Here is a 21,760-nt window from a genome sequence, read left to right on the forward strand (position 1 = left end):
TGCAGCCTGAGGATCTGTATTTCTGATCAGTTCCCAGGACCACACCATGAGAACCACTGGTCTAGACTATCTGAGTGGTCCAATCAAAAAAACCAAAATTTTTACAAAAACAACTTTTAAATCACTATTAGAAAAAATTAAGACATTCATACTTCTAGCTCTAAAATTTATCTTAACAGAACCTCATAATGTTTCTTAGAGGAATTTTAGTAAACAATAGTATTATATTCATTTTTTAAATGTCAAAAATTTGTCTAACATCATTACACTGAATCTGTTTTTGCCTTCATATTGGGAAGTTTAAGCACAACTATTTTTTATTTTAGCTTGTAGACAATTTTCCAAAGAACATATGTGGTTTTCTTTTTAGAATAACATATGATTAAAGACACTGTTTTACCTTTAAAAAGCAACTGAATTAAAATTTACTTCACATATGTTTATAGATTTTCCAAAAATTCCAAGGCAAACTCAAACTGCATAGAAAGTTAATTTTTTCTAAATTCATCCATGAGTATATGGGTATGGTTTACTATCACTTATGCATACCTCTTATTAGAATAAGAGCACATTCTAAAAAATTTCCAATTGGCACCATTTATTATATCACCATTTATGCGATAATCTAATAAATAGCATTTAATGAAAAATACATTTACCTTGGAAAACTATACACATACTATATGAGAGAATAATTAAGATGATGATTGCAATAAAAACAGTACTGTACATTAGTTTCCTAAATGTTATGGTATAAATTAATGTCCAAAGGAAATACTTTTCATTCATCAAAGATTTGAAACTACAAATTATTAAACATGTGTGCTAAGAAGCTATTTGTAACTGATTTTAGGCTCTGTGTATTTTTATGTTCATTGAAGCACTTTTTTAAAAGAACAACACGTGCTTGTTTACCGCCACTCGCTGTTCAACTCTCTGAAAACTAGCTCCTCTGCTGCATACTGACTAGTACAGATAAAGACAATTCTGTTGTAACAAGATTACTTTTTAGGACTTTAGGGGTTTTTTTCTTATTGTTTATTTAATGTTGAAGCATAGTTTTAATAACAACCCTGATCAGCAACTCATTTTAATGATGCTAGGAGTACTAATTCTCCCAGCCTTTCAGAAGGATGTAAATTACTACTGTGGTGTGGAGACTTGGGAAGCATTTGGGCACAATGAACAAGCATGAGAAAATTGCTGGAGGTAAAGAATAGCTACTGTTTACTGGACAGAAGGAAAAAATGGCGAATCCAATAATGGTCATGATGGAGATGCAAGTAAATAGAGTTTGCCATCAATTGACTAATTTGACAAAGTGCACCTAGATTCATCATCTTTCCAACTCTACTCTTTCTAATCTTTTAATGCATCACCATCATCCAAGGCTCCTTTCTTCTAGGACAATAACTGGGCATCCAGAACAGTACCAGCATAATACCCAGTACAATACCAGACAATGTCTAAAGTATCCCATCAGCTGGTTAAAATAGTCTCAAACACAGTGGTCTGGCACATGAAATCAGCCCATTTAGCAGCCACTTCCAGAGACCCATCCTCCTCCCACCTGCCCTTCTTTTCCCTTTATTGCTCAATAATGTCCAATAGTCTTCTAAGCTTTTGTTAAGTCCCTGTTGATTCTTGGTGTTTCTGATTTTTACTGCCCTGATTCTGCTTGTCTTTATTCTATGGTTCAGCCCTTTGTACCATGACTGAAGCTGCTATGTCCTCCTCACCAACTCCCTTTGGTTCCAGCACTTACACACATCTTACAATATTTCACCCAGAAAATGTTTTCTTATGTACCCTTATAGCAGATCTGGTAAGATATTTGACCCTAACAAATATGTGACTATTGAATATATTTATAGATGGGCAAGTTGTGGAGAAAACCCAGCTTGCTATTTCACAAGGTGAACAGAAAGCAGTAAACATGATAGGAATGAGGAACTACCAAAACCTATCTCCACTTGGTTCTTACAACTAGACCCAATTATGTATTGTGTTTAGTTAGTCTCTGGAAAATACAATCACCGAGAAATTCCCTGTAACTATTGCATGACATGTAAACATGACCAATAGTCAGTTAACCGGGGAAATCATTTAGAAATTCCAGGAACTCCAATTTGAACTCCAGTAATTCTAAAGGAAGATTAAATGAGAAAAAGGAGACACATTTTTGTTTTCACAACTAGGATTTCTTATTCTGACACCTTTTTATTTCAGTAGCACAGCCTGAAGAGTGTTATCTCACCAGGAGGAAAGTAAGATGACAAAATTGATCTGTCTTCACAAAGCAAAATTATAAACTTAATTACATAATTATTTTTTAATATGTGCATTTATGACTGTTGTGATAATAGCAGTTACATTTCATGTTCTTCACAAGCTTCACATACACCAGTTCATAAAGCCTAACAATATTCTCATTCAATGCACAATAGTTAATGACCCATTCGCTTGCCATTTGTCTTTTCCTCTGCCAATCTTTATTTTTCTCAGTACTTACCCATCCTGTTACCCAAAAGAGGCATATTCTGCAATATTCACTTTAGATGTAGCCAGTTCAAATCAATACAAAGGAAGGATCTTCCAGAGTGTAGACAAAGGGCCATAATAAAAGATGAATTGGGCAGCCCCTGCTAGGGAACAGTCTCTGGGCCTAATTAAGGAATATTTCCTATCCTCAGGTTAAGGAGCCTTACCTTGTTCTACCCAGCAGGATTTGCTAGCCTTCTCCTTTCTAATCAGAATGTTATTACAGTTATTTGTAACTCTTATAGCTGCTCCAAATTGTGCTGTGGAACATAGATCAGGGCAGATAGCTTATCTTTTTAGTTCACAGATATTAAATCAAGAGAATCCACATCTAGATGTCATGTAGGAGCCACCTACTATGCATCACCCAGAAATCCCGAAGTGTGAGCTTGACACTGTGACTAGGTGTAACTTCTAGAATGTCTCTCTTGAAAAAGAGGTTAGTGTATTATGCCTAGAGATCAGAAAGGCAGACTGAAGTTATCCTTAGTAATGTTCATCAAAATACTTCTAGCTCTCCTCCTTCCAGGCTCAGGGATGGATTGTCCTTTCCCTATCACTTTGAAGTTAGGCCAGTGAAATTTAAACAGACATGCTGTGGGTCCCTTCCAGATAGAATTCACCGTGTTTCCTGTGTCCTGCCTTGATAGTCATGGATGTGTGTGTCAATATAGAATTTCCATCAGCCTGGTGCCTGAGAGACTATGGTGATCAGAGCCCTCCACTGACTTGTGATAACCATGAAGGTCATGGAAAATGAGAAATAAATTTCTGTTGACTTAAGCAACTAAGGTTCTGTGGTTGTTGTATTTTTTCCACAGATCATCTAACCTATACTGACTGATAAGCCTTCTAAAAGCAAAAGGAAGAAAACAGCTTTGTTAATCGAGGCCTCTTCTGCAAAGTTCACCATAGGTAAGAAAATATTTCTCATAGCATTGCAAATCTGCACCCAAATCTATACCCAAATCAAAAGTTAGTGCTACCTGGAAGGAGCCAAAGAAATGAGGAAACCCTGACTTCCCAGTCTTTATCCAATATGCCCCACAGGGCAACCTTGGAATTATAGAGGTAACAAGCCCCTGTTCCTCAAGTGTCAATCCCTGGAATGTGGCAGATTAGTTCTGCACATGAAACCATCTATTATTCCCCTTGTCTTGAAGCAGAAGCCAAGATAGCAGCCTTTAAACTAAGGCTTAGGGCCTCCAACAGATGCTAACAGGGAGACATACAAAGGCAGTACCTAGATTCGTTGACCATGACCCAAAACATTGGTTAACAGCTAACAGAATGCATTCTGTTTGAAGCTACTGTGTCCTACCACAATTTTAAAGGACTTGTGCTATCAGAGAGACCCTGAGCCTGGACTAGATCAGTGGTTCCCAAATCATGGTCCACAGGCAGGGTCTATGGGACTTTTTACTCATCTGCAATGAAATGAGAAAAATAAGGACAATTTAGTCACTTTTAGTGAAACTAAATATGTTCTATGTAGAGCACTGTGTTTGAACATTATAGCTTTCCTAATTTTGTGATATTAAAATGTCTTTACATTTATCAAATGATGGTAAAAGATAAATGGTAGGGCCTTTATTGTTGCTATTACTGTTTTTATTTGACAAAATTAAGTTTGGTAACCTTATGTTGTCCCCATTGTTTTTATTAAAATTTGACTTAATTATGGAAACTATTATTTTTACACAACCATCAGGTTTAAAAACTACTGAAGCTCTATAAATCTTTATATGTAGGACACGCTATGGTTATGTTTAATATGATAAAGTGTAACATGATGGAATCTTGAAACCTCTTGCCCCATCCTCTAGAGCTGCACCATCAATCGGGGTAACAACCAGCCACATGTAGCTACTGAGCTCTTGAAATATAGCTGCTCCAAATTGTGCTGCATAGTAAAATACATACTGAATTTTAAAGATAAATAATAAACTGTTAGTTATTTGAGAAATCTCCAAATTGCTCTCCAGTGGCTGAACTAATTTACATTCCCAATGGATTCATTCACACGCTAAACATCAGCATCACACAATATACCTTTGTAACAAACCTGCACATATACCTCTTCATTCTAAAATAAAGGTTTAAAAAAAGAAATAAAATATCTCATTAATAATTTTTATATTGATCACATGTTGAAGTGGTAATATTTTTAATATCCTGAGTTAAATAAAATTTATTATTAAAACTGATTCATCTGTTTCTTTTTAAGTATGGCTTCTAGAAAACTTTAAATTGCATCTGTAGCTCACATTGTATTTCTATTGGACCTCCCTGTTCTAATGTCAGTGTGTTCATGATTAACCACTATTAAGATTATGTTCTTTCTGGTAATGTATTGTGTTTGCATGCCTTCTCAGTCACACAAATCGTAATAGCTGACTTACTTCTGTTACTCACAGCCTCATTTACCTAGAGTCTCTGCTCTTTCTCATCTTTTGTATCATATGGTCATGAAACTAGTTTTCTTAGTTAGTCTCCTTTTGATCATATCACTCCTTTGCCCAGAAATTGAAGAACAGGGAAGCCTTAGGCACCGGTGGTGAGAATGTACATTAGTACAGCAAGTCCTCACTTAATAGCATCAATAAGTTATTGGAAACTGTGACTTTACGTTAAAGGACATACTGTATAACAGAACCAATTTTATCATAGGCTAATTGATATATAAACAGGAGTTAACTTCCTATGGCTTACAGTTTGCAATTTCACTTAAAGTCACAGTTTCCAAGAACCTGTCAATGGCATTAAATGAGGAATTGTTATATAGTCATTGTGGAAAAGAGAATGAAGGTTCCTCAAGAAATTAAAAATGCAACTAACATAGGATCCAGCAATCCCATTACTGGAGATATACACAAAGGAAAAGAAATCAGTATGTCAAAGAGATATCTGCTCTTCCATGTTTATTGCAGCACCATCCACAATAGCCAAGGTATAGACTCAATCTAAAAGCCCATCTACAGATAATTGAAGAAAACTAGATAGATAGATGATAGATAGATAGATAGATAGATAGATAGATAGATAGATAGATAGACAGACAGACAGATAGATACAATGGAATACTATTCAGCCATAAAACAGAATGAAATCCTGTCATTTACAGCAAAATGGATAAAGCTGGAGAACATGTCATGTGAACTCAGGCAGATACAGAAAGACAAACACTGCATAATATTATATGTGGAATCTAAAGAAGCTTGTTTCACAGAAGTAGAGAGTAGAATAGTGGTTACCAGAGGCTGGGAAGAGGTTGGTTGACAAGTACAAAGTTACATTTAGACAGGGAGAATAACTTCTGGTGTTTCTGTTACACAGTAGGGTGACTATAGCAAATAACAATGCAGTGTACAGTCGAAGATATAGTTGAAGAGACTAGAAGATTTTGAATGTTATCACGACAAAGCAATGATAAATGTTTAAAGTGATAGAAGGTAATTACCCTGATTTGAACATTATAAAATGTATACAAGCATTGAGACATAACATAAGTATGTACAATTACCATATGTTGATTATGAATTTAAATTTAAATTTTAAAATAAAAAATAACCTAATGTTTGACACTTTCCAACAAGTAATTATTCCATAGCTCTCCAATACCAATTATGTTATTTTCTGGCCATAAACCCATCCAGACCTGCTATGTGCACATGCTGAGCATTTGCACTCACTTGTCTTTGATATGAAATGTTGTTTCCATTATTCTCTCTCAGTCTATGTCTTTCTTTGTCTTCCACACTCAGTACACAGCTCTCCTTCTCTAAAAAACCTTCCATACTTGACCCTACCCGGCCCTCCAAACCAGGCTCCTTGATGATCTCTCATATCTCCTTTAATACATTATGTTCATGGCATCAATTTATATTTATTGATAGATGTAGAAAAAATATATATTTCAGACAATCAGCTATGTGCATTCCGTTTCCATAATTCATAAATTATCTTAAAGCAGAGTATCATATTTCATAAAATGACAGGGCTATAATGCAGCTAAAAGATTGACTGTTTTACTAGTGAGGTAACAAGACTAAAGCTTTTAAGTGACTTATCAGAGTTTACATGTCTAATTAGGAGCAAAAGTGGGACCAGAACTCCCAATGTTCTACTGGTATTCCTGGAACAATCCACTTTTACTTTTCTAATTTATTCTGTCTTCCAGCATGTAGGAAATGCCCCCGTATAAATCAGGTAGTCTCAAATGAAGCACGAAGATGCATCAGCAGGAGATAGTGCCCAAAGGAGAGAACATTGAGATTATCAGGATAGGGCAAAGAGCACCAGATCTCCAATGGGTTGATCCCATGGGGTGAAAAGCAGGCTAGATGATAGGCGAGTGAGTGGGCTTAGAGACAAGGCTCCAATCATAGCAGAGTGGCTGAAGTGCAGTCAAGAAATCTGAAGCAGCTGAGGCTTAACCACAGTGACTGAGCATGCGCCTTAAGGTTGTGAGGGAAGAGGAAGAAAGATGGCTGCTTAGGGAGCACACAGGTTACCAGACATGAAACAGCAAGGTTAATTTCCAGATCCCACCCACTAACCCAGTCAACAGACTATATCACTTATTTTATCCCATCAGTCTTGATAGATAGTCTAGATAGAATGAACCTAAAGCTTGAATATGTTCAATTAAGGGAACTAAGTAAGATAAAGTTAATATTAAGCTCTGCCCAGAGTTTGCACTTACCGTGTAAGATGATAGAGAGATAGATAGATAAGGGGCAACACAAAAATCCACATGGCACTTGGCTTACAATGTAATGGTTGATTTTCTGCTAAAATGACAATAGCTTCTGGTCAGTTTTCATCTAGGGTGAAATTGTTTAGATTTTATATAAAATATTTTCTGAAATACCTGTGCCTACTAACTGTCTGCTCCAGTTGCACATTTTGCTAGCTATCACTCCCTAAAAGTCATTTCATTTCAGAATTGTTTAATTAATGCTAAATCAAGCAGCTAGTATTTTTGGTGTGACACAGAGGTGATGAATTCCTCAAGGGTCTTGCCTTACTGACAGCTGTCAACTAGAAATGGATGCATAGAATGAACAATTTGGCAGCATGCATTTTAGCCCTTAGATTGCACTTAATATTTTTAATGTATGGTTGTTTTACTATTATCTGAATATCTCTACATGATGAAGCTCTTATTGAGGTTTTACCAGCCTCTCGCACTGGGACTTTCTCAGGTCTACAATAAAAAAAAACACATAATAAAATTGCTTTTTCTACTGTTGAAAATGGTGATTGTGAATAGGTTCAGAAACATGGACAGAAGCCCTCAAGTGTCATTACCCAGTTTTAAAACATGATGCTGAAAAAAAGAAAGTCATGGTTTATTTCCGTCATGGTAGGATGAAAAAGCTGCAAGATTACTGTGGATGTGTATAGTGCAAACAGGTTAACAATGCTTGTTTGGTTTGACTCACTAGGTTGGTTCGAGAAGTAATTTTCAAATAGAAGGTTTTGTTATTCAAAGAGCCTCAATGAGGTTTTAAGAAGAGATTCAAAGATAAGAAAGGGTATCAGCCTCTATTAGCCTGTGTCGAGGGCAGAAACCCCTGACATGCTCAGCCAAGTGGAGGCGTTGACATCACAGATTCTATTGGGCCCAGAGTGCAAGTTTATAATTGAACAATGTAGGCAGGAAGTGAAGGCTAAGAACATACACCATCTGTTTGTTTTTAAAACTCTTTAATATGTGTCTTCAAACTGCAAAACAAGAGAATGAGAAAACACACTTTAATTCAAGTCTTAATAAGAATTCTATTTCAGTAATCTGGTAAAAATAATAATAATAATAATAATACCTAAACATTACTGAGGGGAGTCTTTTGCTACAATGCAGTGGTTCTCAACCAGGAGCGATTTTGTCCTTCAGGAACATTTGCCAACGGCTGGAGACACCTTTAATTGTCGCAACTGGAGAGTGCTACAGGCATCCAATGGGTGGAGGCCAGGGAGGCCACTAAACGTTCTACAATGTAAAGGACAGCCTCTCACAATAAGGAATTCTCCAGCCCATAGTAGAAACAGTACCTGCCTCAATGTATGGCCAGGGTATGCTATATTCACTTTTGGGTTTTGCCACCAAAATACTTCTATAAAACTAATATGCCAGATTCACTGTCTTTGCCAAAAATAAGACAGAAGTGACACCCTGAGAAAACAAACAATGAAAATTATTCATTCAGATGAATATCTATTTTAGTAAAACCTAATAGATTCTTAATAAAATGAGAGGTGATTTGGAAATTTTGCCCTGATAATTTGAGAGATTAAAAATACATTGTTAACGAGTACTTCCTGGCTACCTGCCCACTAATTGTATGTATCTGTGATATTCGCTCAGGCAAAATTTTCAAAGTTTGCAAAATAACATCAGAATGATTTTGAAGACCTCTGTATCAACAGCTTACTTTTTGTTGACAATTCCCAAAGCAAGTTCTTCAATTTTACTATTAAGAAGCTTCTTATGGGTCCCCCTTCTGAAACTGCCCTTGACATGTTCCACAGCATCCTTCCAAAAAACTACTATTTCTAAATAAATTTAAAAAAATCCATGAACCACTCACATAATAATCTTAAAATACTTCAAGTATTATTAAAAATAGTGAACATTTTATGGGACTAAATTCAGTTAACCATAAGCATGTCCATCAAAAGAACAGTGTCTTCACTAAATCTACTACTAAATGAATAAGGGTTTGTGAAGATTTCTATATTAAAATTCTTCTTTCATGGAATTAATTATATTTATGGAGGGAGGAAGCAGTGTTAGTATAACCTTTTAGCCCTCATTTATAAATAGGCTTATTATATTGAAGTCAATGATATACAGATATGTAATTCAAGCAGATTCTACATGTATATCTATGAGTAGGGAGCATTAACCTCAAAAATAAATTCCTCATGTCAAAGGGCTACTACTCACTTGTTCCAGAAATTCATTAGCAAGTTGAAAAATAAGAATGACCCAGTCTGGTTAAAAGAAAATGCAGTCTACAGAAATGTTCATTGCATTTTCATACTTTTCCCCCTACTGGTCCAATAATAAAAATCATCATATGAATGACTGACACTTAGTAATCACCTATAATGCAGTAGGACCTACACCCCTCACTATGCCCTGTGCTGGCCATCACAGCTACCTTGCTGCATACATATTTTGCTCCAGAAAAGCAAGGCTCAGCCAAGAGTCAGCACCTGCATAACTCTAAAGTCACAGGGGACCTACAATTCAAACCCAGGCCAGCTTTGCTCCAGGACATCCACTGACATGTCATGGTCTCCATTGTAGCAAAATTCACAAGTTCAAAAGGATTTTAAGTTGTTTTATTCCTTTGTATTCTTCTTTCAACGATATCCTATTGTTCGAATTCCCAAACTCAAACAGTTTATAAACGATTGCTGTAGTTAGACTTTAATTCCTGTCCCACAGTTAATTCCACAAAGGCATTTTGCCCTGTGTAATTCCATTCTTTTCCTAGTCCTGTGTCATTAGGGGAAAAAATATGTTTTTGCTTATGAGATATCTCTAGCTCAATTTCTTTCTGGTAGTGTGTCTTTGATCAGTTCAGACATTTCTCAGACTTCGTATACGCCCTCGTTTGTAGATAGCGTATGTGTTCTCTGAAACTTTTTATTGCTTTTCAGCTTTGTGTGTGTGTGTGTGTGTGCACGCGCACGCGTGCGTGTGTGTAAAGAAGGAGATTAGGACATTTAGAGAAGGAGGGCGGGGAGGAGAGATCCTGAGAATAGAAAGGAGGAAAGAAAAAAAGAGGAATGGAAAGAGACAGAGAAAGGAAATGGGAGTGGAAGGAGGGAGGACTGCTTTGTAACTGCTAAGATTGCAGACAGAAATAGCACACAACCACTGTGAGCTGTATGCGATTCAGAAACCAAGACCAAATTTTGCTCACTTTCATTAATCAGTTGCTCAGAGAGAAGGAAATGACATCTGGTTCTGTCTTCTTCTACATCTTAATTATTGGAAAATATTGTAAGTATGCTCAGTATCTAATTTTGTATACCTTAGTATTTTGTGGAATAACCACAAGCACAAATGTTTATTCCTTATATTTATGCTTTTAAGATAAAATGCACTTGCTGATAAAATTGTAATCTCACTTCAGAATTGTTCTTCTTAGTATATGTCTGGTATTTGTATTAAAGACCATAATATCTTATCATAGGCAATAGTGAAGCAAGACTGATGTGCCGTGTAAACCTAGGCTTCATAATAACCAATTCATATAATTGATATTTTAAGCAACATTATAATATTTAAAGAGTAGTAATTCTTAAACTGTATTCAAGGAATATATTCATTGAAAAATCCTAGGAAAGTTCTCACATTTGTGCCAGTTTCTGTATAGTTGTAATGCTCTGTCGCCCTTATTCTTTGTGATTTGCTATCATAGGTGTGCTTCTGGGCAGGGAGATGCATTCATAAAACTCTTTTTATTTAGCAAGGTTTATCACTGTTCCTTGAAAGAAAAACAAGGGAAAGCACAAAGCAATGAAAAACATAGGCACAAAAGAAGCTCCAAATGGGCATGTTATTTTTACTATAATGACAAATTTTGTTTTCTCTGTGTGTGCTATGGTTTATTTTTCAGAAAATCTTTTTTAAATTCAAGGGAAACAGTTGTTGTGTGTTAAGCTCCATTTGAATTATAGTATGTAGACAGAAATAAAGTGTTTTTGTTTCTTAGGTAATAAATGATGAAAAAGTCAAAGCCAAACCAAGAACAAAACTTTCTGGGTATCTTTAATACTTTATGATTCTGGGAATGTGGGCTTTTACTAATTTAGAAATTAACAAGCCGTTTTATAGTCCTGTGTCTCTTAAAAGTTTGCATAAGTTTTGTTAACTCTGAGCTCTTCTATTAAGGAATGTCTCAGGGTAACTTTCAATCCTGACTCTCCCAATTGTAATATGTCAAAGTGATTATATTTTCCTTTTTCTCCTTCTTTCCTCCTTCCCTCTGCTCCATCTCATCTAAAGTTAAAGGACAGCATCAAAACCACAGAAACTATTCAGAATCCTGGGGAAATATTCTAGTCCTAGCCTTCTCCATCTCTAATCTTGATTACTGACAGTCCTATTTTTTAACTGAAGGGAAAACAATAAATTGCAAACCACCATAAAAAAGTAATGTTTCTAATTATAATTGCATGTTTAAACTACCAGAGCTTTTGACATTTGTGGCCAACAGCTTCAAAAATTAATGCCATATTTTACCATCCCTATTCCATTTCAATGAAATGAATAGATTAAATAAGCCAGAGGAATATTTCCAAAATAGTCTTTCTAGTATAAAGAATTTAAGGGTATATAAAATGTGTTTAGGGCAGGTTGGGAAGCAACTTTGGCAACTGTGTTACCAGTCATTTCAGGTTAGGGAAAAAATTCCATGTTTACCTGTACCCTTTTGTTAATAAATTATTTTCATGAGCAGAAAATAATAATGATGGTGGTGATGATGATGCCAAAACCCTCTGTCTCTTTAAATTTAACTTCTCTTTTGATTCAAAAGAAAATTTGGGAGTGTAGTGTAAGTTGAGAGCTCTAAGTTCTCATCCTTCCACGCCTTCCCCAGGAAATGAGGGCATAAACATTTGCAGCAAAGTTTGGCAAGGCAATTCCTCGCTACATGGTATTAACTGCATGTTAGGGTGGGGGAACACTTGTCAGGGACCCCCTGAAACAGCACCCACAGCCGTGGCTCACCTTGAGTTTAGCCCCTCACCCAGGCCCCACCTAAGTGAGAATTTCCTGGGCACATAGCAATGGAAATCAACAGCCACACATAAGGACAAATTCTTAAACCTCTGTAAATGCCCCATGGTTGTTGTTTCTTTGTGTGTTTTCTTTGTTTTGTTTTGTTTTTATATCCACTTTCCTGTAACGGGAAAGGCGATGTGATATCATGGAGGACACCTAACCTAAGATGCTTAGCTGCACTACCATGCACTGGTTCTATGGTTTCAGCAAATGATTTACCTCTTCTGAGCATGTGAAATGGCAATCAAATCCTTTACCCTGTCTACCTTTCAGAAACCCTGTGTTCCGTTCTTTATTACAAAAATTACTTCCTGAATCTTCACAACAACTCTATTATGTGGATACAATTAAGCACACGAGGTAGGACATTCAGTGCCTTGTCACAAGACTCCAGCTAATAAATGCCAAGATTGGAATGCTTTCAAAGCTCGTGCTCTCTCCCCTAGACCATGATAATTCTCAGTAGCCATAATGTGTATAAATGGGCTTTGAAAACTATAAAGCCCGTTACAGACGTAAGCAACTATTAGTCATCCTTTCAACCAAAAATACCTATGCATGCCAGAGCAGTGACCATGCTTTATTCACCTATCTTATTAAAGTAAGCATGGTCCCTGCTCTAAAGGGATAGAATGGAGAAGACGGCATGTTGATCTAGAATTCAATTCAATAAGACAAGTGCAAAAATTGAGGTCCACACAAACAGAGGTGACATTAAGACTTAGAAAAGATTTCCTTTTAGCCTTGAGAATTTTTCATTCTTTAAAAATCCTCTGTCCATAGTCTAATTAATTGTATTGTGCCAATGTTAATTTTTTAGTTTTGTAATGTACTAAATTTACATAAGATTAAGGAAAGCTGGGTGAAAGGTGTATGGGACCTCTCTATACTATTTTTTCAACTTCTGGTAAGTATATATTTCAAAATCCGTGGTTAAAAAACAATCCCCAGGACAACTTGTATTATAAGTTCTTATCAGAAAATGCTGTATTATTTCTTAAATGATATCACTAAGCAAAACAATTCTTTTACTTAATGTTTTAGATAGGCAGGAAACAAGTGAAGATATAGGAAATAGAAGGAGTTCAAACATAAGCTTGATCCACTTTAGTATTTTGCCAAGGACCGGCCCAGCTTAGTAAGGTCTTCTCTTTCAGACTCCTAGAGACACTTACCAGGCTACCTGGCCTTTGCTTTGGATCCCAGCACTGGCATAACTTGTAACAGTTTTTTCTGTAACTATGAAGAAGAGAAAAGGAAGAGACAATTCCAGAACTAACCATTAGCTTGGTTAGTACGTGGAAAAAGAGAATGTTCGCATATTTATCCAATTCCAAAAGATGGGAGAATAAACATACCAATATGCAGACCACAGAGGTATACTGTGTTCCACCTTATACTTTGGTGGGGGGGGTTGGGTTTTTTTTTAATTTGTATAAATTTATGGGGCATGAGTGCAATTTGGTACATGCCTAGATTGCAGTGGTCAAGTCAGGACTTTTAGGGTAACATGCATGGTACCAATTAAATAACTTCTCACCACCTTATATTGTGGAGGCTGCTGACAATTTTGTGTTGTTTTTACTACATATTTTGAATCATATTTTTAAGTTTCAAATGGAAGGAAAATTAATGAATCTGTGCAAATGCACCCTGATCTACATAAAGGGAAATTATTATGTTTGTGAACTAAATAGTCTTTCAAGCACAATTTCACACATTAGTACAAACTTGTTAAACTAAAATGCCTGGAGTTGAGTATTCTAGTTAGGTTTAACTTTCTGTCTGAAAAACTGTAAGCATTTAGACCATTTGATTTCAATCCTTATGTTTATGGGTGTAGTTGTTTTTCTATTTCCCATTTATTGAGAGGTCTCCATGGATGAGGAACAATGTAAGTGCTTTACAAACATGATCTTATTTTATTCCTATAATAACCCTATGAGATATTCTTGCTTTACAAAATAGGAAACAGAGAATGAGAAATATTTGGTAGCATTCCTGGCACCACTTCTTAGTAATGTTGCAAAGGAGATTTGAATCCAAGTCTATCTCCTTAAAAGCCTATGCTATTAAACATGATTCAATTCTAACACTTTCTTAAATTATAATATAGAATTTAAAGTGACCTTAACAGACCCCTGACCTAGCTCACTGGCCTTCAAGCAAGTTAGATCTTTCTGTATTTTAGATATTAATCCATAAAGAAATATTGGCCAGCCCAAGGTCTCAGAGCTGGTAAATCCAGGGCTTCCACCACCTACAGTGAGGGCCTCCCCATCCAAGGCAAGTTTAACAAATCCATGCTAGGCATTTATATATCTCCTCTAATGAGCTGGTGCTATCTGCTTTGTATACATTCCTCAGTGTACACCAACAACTGATGAATTAGTATATGTAAATAATTTGAATATATAGAAAGCACTTTTGTTTGCAGCACATGAAACTTAGCTATACATACAGCAAGTGCCAATAAATATTGACTTAATTCCTACATTAGTTTACCTCTCCCTCCTCCTGGATATTTTATTAGCCCCACAACCCCAACAGCTCTATTTCCTGCCTATGTGTAGTGATCCCATACTCTTTCATCTTTTTAAATTCTACAGCTTCATCTATTTCTGTGATCAGAACAACAAGGACCCAACACTAAACCAAAAGCTCTTTCCTTCTTTGGAGATAAGCAGGGGCAAGTTGTGAATATTTCAAATTTAGGTTTTGTTCTCTATCACAACAAAAATAAATGTCAAATGGAAAAAGGACAGTGTAAAGTGAGATATCATGTTGTTCATGTTAGAACTTGGTATTTTCCTACTAAATAACTGTATTTTATAGCAACCTGGATATTATTAGATTTGTTGTTAAATAGATTCATTTTATAATTATTTCAATACTACCTAAATTAACTGGGTCTCCTTATTTCTTCAATCTTTTATGATAATGAATATGCCTTTTGGAAATCATCAATGTTTTCAAAAAATTTCTGAGAGTTAATCTTTGGGAACAGTACTCTTGGGACTTTTCACCAGCTGGTCTAGGCCACCTGGAGCCCTTGCCTCTGGCCATTGTGCCAGCAACTCTCTCCACCTCTCTCTCCCCATTATTCTTCCTCAACTCCTCCTCCCATGTTGCTCCAGGAACTCAAGTTCTCATTGAGTTCCTATGCAGATGGACACAGCTCTCTCTCCTTAGCTCCTGTTTCCAAATGCAATCCTAGGTCTACATTTAGACAGGGTGCTCAGTTGAACCAAAATGTTACCCACATGATTAGCTACAAATGAAACAGCAGATAATCTGATACATTCTTTAATAGTAAGATTCACACTTAAAAAAACAAAAAGCTGTTGAGATTTTAAATAATTTTTTTGTTAGAGGATTGAGTATCCACTTGAACTAAGAGGCCATATAATTATATGAGTTATTCCATTGATTAAAACATATAGTTGGCCAGGCATGGTGGCTCACGCCTGTAATCCCAGCACTTTGGGAGGCCGAGGCAGGAGGATCACTTGAGGTCAGGAGTTCAAGACCAGCCTGGCCAACATGGTGAAACCCCGTCTCTACTAAAAATACAAAAGTTAGCCGGGCGTGGTGGTGGGCACCTGTAATCCCAGCTACTCAGGTGGCTGAGGCTGGAGAATCGCTTGAACCCAGGAGGCAAAGGTTGCAATCAGCCAAGATCATGCCACTGCACTCCAGACTAGGTGACAAGAGTAAGACTCCATCTCCCCACCTCCAAAAAAAAAAAAAAATATATATATATATTTATGTATATATATACTGTTATTAGATGAGAACCAAGGGAAAAGATTAGTAGGAGGCAACAGTATATATATATATATATATATACTGTTGCCTCCTACTAATCTTTTCCCTTGGTTCTCATCTAATTCATTTAAGGAAAAATGAAGTTTCTTTTTCCACTTCCCACAGTCTGATCCTCAAGTAAATTGCTATTACTTAGACAGTTTCTACTTAATGTTGCTCAAGTACTATTTTTAATTTCAGTTTCATAAAATCAGACTTTTCTGAGTTGGAAGGCAAGGTAAAGCTATAAAGGACAACATCTTCATTTTTCACATAGAAACTAAGGCCATATAGCTGTGTTCCCTTTAGTTTTCAGCTGTCTTATTCTTAACTCACTTTTAAAAGTGGGTCTCCAAATTTCATATGTAGGACAAAAAGGGCAAGAAATATCAAAAGGGTAAAATATCACTTGAAAATAGAAAGAACCTAGACAGAAATTGTTAAAATAAATTTATTATCTACCAAAATCCTAGCGTCAATGATTAAGACTTTGCCAATACACTAAGCTAGTATAATCCCTCTTCACATACCTACCTTGTGGAAAAACATTTAAATCATTCTCACAACCAAGGAGAGAAAGGTTCTCATTGCACCTGTACATCACCATGTTTGCAGCCAGGCCCAGAGGAACTTTAATGAAAGGGACTTTAAAAATGCTTAGAGTAAGGTGGGGGGCAGTGTCTCATGCCTATAATCCCAGCACTTTGGGAAACCAAGGCAGGTGGATTGCTTGAGCCTAGGAGTTCAAGACCAGCCTGGAGGGGCAACATGGCGCGACCCCCCATCTCTACAAAAAATACAAAATTTAGCCAGTCGTGGTGGCAAGTATCTGTAGTTCCAGCTACTCGGGAAGCTGAGGTGGGAGGATCGCTTGAGCCTGGGAGGCAGAGGTTGCAGTGAGCCAAGATGGTGCACTGCACTCCAGCCTAGGCAACAGAGCAAGACCCTGTGTCAGAAAAAGAAAAAAAAAAGCTCAGAGTAAGTCAACACCAAGTGGATGTCTTCACTATTAATATCTCCTCTCCAGTCCATGCTCCTATCCTATTCCCCAGACAATAGAGTCATCTCTAAAGATGCAGCCCTTTTCATCACATGCCATGCAAATCATGAATCTGGCCCTTGGGGTCACCCCTCTAAGGTGAGAGAGGCTTCATGTGCCACAGGTTGAAAAATGAGACAGCATTGCTACAGCAGAAGAAACTTTGCCAACTTCTTAGGAGTAATTTATAGACTATCAGAATCTCTCAGACACTTCTAGTGTCCAGAGAAATCCTCTCTTTTTTCTGGGTGCCCCAGATAATGTAGGCACCAAATACCTGTGTGCTTCACCGCTCCTATAACCTCTTCATTCCCACCAAAAAAGAATGCCATCTGTTCTGTCTTTCTGCCTATGCAGGTGCCAGAGAGGGCGGACAGTGGAGGCCCTGGTCGTAGGGAGTCGAATATCCCTAACCTTACTGTTTTCTTCCCTCTCCCCACCCCAGCACACACAGTTTCCTGAGATAGAGTAACATGTTTCAATCCTCACCTTTGTGGGGATTGAAAGGACACTCACAGAGCAACACAGAGCATCCTCACTGTTATGTTAAACGACCCCAAGATATTCATTCCTGATATGGTAAAACATAAATCCCACAGTGGTCATAAACTCTGCTATCATGAAAGTCTGATCTCTTTTTTTGCTTGCTTTGTTGTTGTTGTTGTTGTTGTTGTTGCTGTTTATGAGACAGGGTTTTGCTCTGTGGCCCAGGCTGGAGTGCAGTGGTGTGATCACAGCTCACTGCAGCCTCAACCTCCTGGACTCAAGTGATCCTCCCACCTCAGCCTCCTGAGTAGCTGGTACCACAGGTGCATGCCACCACGCCCGGCTAATTTTTGTATTTTTTGTAGAGATGGGAGTTTCACCATGTTGCCCAGACTGGTCTCGAACTCCTGGGCTCAAGCCATCCGCCCACCTCAGCCTCTCAAATCTCTGGGATTACAGGTGTGAGCCACTGCTCCCAAACTCCTTCAAGTTTTGATCCTGCTACTTGCTTGGGTTTGTCCTCCTTTGCTTCTCTCCCAGATTGTCTATTTAGTGCCAAATGGACTCCCTGCAGCTTTCCCTTTCCTGGCTAAGCAACCTAGATACTGGCTTCCAGTTCTAATTAACCAGTTCCTCTTTCTCCCTTAGCGCTTAATTTCTCCTTCCTATCTTAATGATTCTCTGTATTCCTTGGTCTCACCACACCTTCTGACAAAATACCCACAAAGAGAAACTCTCCTGTCTTGGTCCCAAATCTTGCAACCCAAATTCTGATTTCTACTCATTTCATTTCCCTAATAAATACTTCCTCCTCATGAATTAGGACTTTCATAGAGAACAGCTGCCTGTTAAACATACTACTTGCAGATTACACCCCTCCCTCATTTTGCAGTTACCTGGGTTCATGGACATTTTTGGCCGATTTTTTTCAGTGTTGTGTAAATTAGTTCCAACACCTGATCCTCATAATACAAGCAAGTTATGACCCTGCAGATTCCTGTAGTTGCAGCCATTTAAACAGATAAATTTTACTTTACAGATTTAAATTAAAACATTATAAAATAGAACATGCAAATAGATAGGAAATGACAAATTTTGAACAAAATTTATATGTGTGTGTGCCTGGACCTAGTGAAAGAAATCAGATAAGCTGCCCTAGGAAGCTTTTTTGGAAGCTTTTATCCAGGCACATATTGCAAGTATAAGTTAATGAAAATAACTCTTCTCAGGTGCATCACGCATTGGCTTCTGAGATACAGCACAATCCACTCTGCCATTACCTTCACTCATAAAACCTCAGATTCTTTTTATCCTCTTCTCTCACCCTCGTTGCTCACCCTAGCTTTTTGATATTTTAATGGTTTTTTCCCAGAGCAGGCTAGAAATGTTTGATTCATTTTCAATGGTCCAGAAGATTTGCCGTTTTTACTTTCTCATTTGTGGCTGATTTGCTGGAAATTGCAGAACTGCCTCATGGTTTATAAATGTTTCTACTTTCTCACACATTTCAAACTTAGACACAATGACATCATCAGTCATGCTTTCTGTTAGCTTCTTAACCTCCATTTAACCTCCCTTTTTTGTGTTAAGATCAGGAGAGGTGGCCAGTTTAGCAAAGTCAAATTTAGATTTTTATTTCTGCCCTTCTAATTGCAGTCGTTACCCCTGATCCTGTGAACTTGCAGCACAACAGTTTAAGTTCCCTGGAAAGGAAAGAGGGATTGTTTTTGTTTGTTGATATTTTCTCAACCACTGAGCATTCGTCTTCAGTGGTGATCCAAAATAATGTGGCAAGTCATTTGTCTATCAAATCCATTTTAATGGAAAAAATCTGTACAAAGCTTTTTGTAGCGCATCTGGCTCTTGGGCACCTTTTTTCAAAGTTTCTATGCTAGTAAATGTAGCAGGTTCAATTTGAAAGCTCCATGCCCTCTTCTGTTCTTCAATCCCCTAGAGGCTTTGAGTCTTTTTTGAGACAGGGTCTTGCTCTCCTGGCCCAGGCTTGAGTGCAGTGATGCAATCTTGGCTCACTGCAAACTCCGTCCCCTGGCTCAAGCAATCCTCCCAACTAAGCCTCGCGAGTTGCTGGGACTCCAAGTGCATGCCACCATGCCTACCTATTTAAAAAAAAAATTTATAGAGAGGAAAACACTACATTGCCCAGGCTGGTCCTAAACGCCTGGGCTCAAGCCATCTGCCTACCTCAGCCTCCCGAAGTACTGGTATTGGGCCACTGCACCTGGTCTGCCTTTGACTCTTCACTATTTCTCTCTCTTTGATCCAAGGCCCTTGGCCTCACTCTCTGCCCCTCTGTTTCCTCCAATCACTCAGCCCCTCACTCCTGATCCTCTCCTGACACACATATTCCCCTACTGCACAGGGTCATCTTGAACACAAAATTTACTTCTATTCTAATTTTTTCAGGAGAATCCACCCTTCGGTTTTTGTCCTTTTTTTCCTCAGAAAGCACAGGGTTGTGGAGGGCTTCAGGGAATGTTGACAAAGGTAATGCCAGCATTCTCTGACATGAAGTTTGAGGGTGGAAGGAAATGTTATAAACTACTACTACACACACACACTTTAAATCTTATGCCATCATTAACATTAAGCATACCAAATCCAGGTATGATACATAGTGTAAACATTTTCATGTTTACAGACCAGAAACCTCATATGTGTAAAAATTATATTTTATATTTCTATGACTAAAATTCAGAGCTCATGACTCCTACATTAAATAATAGAACATTTAAATTTGCTAATTCAAAGTAGCTTGGTTTTAAAATGAGGCACTTTTTCTTTAAAATGCAATCTGGGTTTTCTGTTGGTTTGGGTTTTTTGTTTGTTTGTTTGTTTTACATTTAGGGGGTATATGCGCAGGTTTGTTACATGGGTATATCGTGTGATGCTGAGGCTTAGGCTTCTAATGATCCCGTCACCCAAGTAATGAACATACTGCCTGATAGGCAGTTTTTCAGAATTTTCCCCCCCTCCTCCCCTTTTGGAATCCCCAGTGTCTCTTGTCCCCATCCTTTTGTGCGTGTTTACCCATGCACCCAGTGTTCAGCTCCCACTTATAAGTGAGAACATGTAGCATTTGTTTTTCTGTCTCTGAGTGAATTTACTTAGGATAATCGCCTCCAGCTGCATCCCTGTTGCTGCAAAGGACAGGATTTCATTTTTTTATGGCTGGGTAGTATTCCATGGTACCATATTTTCTTTATCTTATTTACCGTTGGTGGGCATCTAGATGGATTCCATGTCTTTGCTATTGTGAATAGTGCTGTGATAAACATATATATGAGTGGAGGTGTCTTTTTGGTAGAACTGTGTATAAAATACAATCTCAATCACTTAAGAAATCTTACCTGCGCTACCCTTTTCCCCTTCTCCCCTTCTGACCAACAGCATGTGATTTCGGTGACAGTTTTGCAAACATCAAAATTGAGGAGGCAGGTAGAGAGGTGAACATCTCCAGTCACTTTGCCAGCTACTCATGAGGGTTAACTCACTCTGGCACGGATGAATGACACCAGCACCCACCAAAGCATTCAACCACTTTTCCACATTGTCCTCCAGCTAATCCACATGCTTCTCACCAAAGACCACCACCACCGTCTGCTCATAGCCTTCTCAGGAGAGCACAGGAAGCCCTCAAGTGTCCTTCCTCACCTATTGGGAACTCAGGCAGATTCGGGGCTGACAAAGGCCCTGTGTCTAGCTCACCCATTCACCATCGCCTCCCTCACTTCAAGACCCTGCTTCTCCTAGAGATGTGCCCTTTCTTTGAGCTGGACATTAGGATTTGAGACAAGAATCACTTCTGCTTAGGCAGTCCCCCAAATTCTCTTAGCAGTTTCCACCTCCTCCCTTCCCCTACAGAGTTTTAATACCAAAGGGACAGGGTGCTTCCTTCTCACATTTCACTCTCAGCAGGTTCAGGAAAACTGCTTCGAGGGCATCACACATGCTTAACCCTTAACTCTCTCTAGAGGTTGTGGAAAGACTGGATGTTCTGTGTCCTTCATTACTGGGTCTTAATGTTCAAGACCAATATGGTAGAATCTAACAAGTAAATA

General features: G+C 37.8%; 1 protein-coding gene across 5 annotated transcripts in view; it reads left to right on the top strand.

The window, feature by feature from the left end:
* The first annotated feature begins 3,362 nt into the window (after positions 1–3,362).
* The window catches only part of RXFP1 (relaxin family peptide receptor 1), a 143,484-nt gene continuing 125,086 nt past the window's right edge, over positions 3,363–21,760 (top strand). For 3 of the 5 annotated variants that reach the window (XM_034959327.4, XM_034959328.4, XM_063603967.1), the window contains exon 1: positions 10,114–10,561. In XM_034959327.4, the coding sequence (XP_034815218.1) occupies positions 10,447–10,561 (115 nt within the window). In that variant the 5' untranslated portion in view covers positions 10,114–10,446. Of the gene's footprint in view, positions 3,457–10,108; positions 10,562–21,760 lie in introns of those variants that run through there. The other 2 variants (XM_055111973.2, XM_003822540.6) reach the window with 2 other exon arrangements.

Source organism: Pan paniscus, chromosome 3 (assembly GCF_029289425.2).
Source record: "Pan paniscus chromosome 3, NHGRI_mPanPan1-v2.0_pri, whole genome shotgun sequence".
In the NCBI taxonomy this organism is placed as follows: domain Eukaryota; kingdom Metazoa; phylum Chordata; class Mammalia; order Primates; family Hominidae; genus Pan; species Pan paniscus.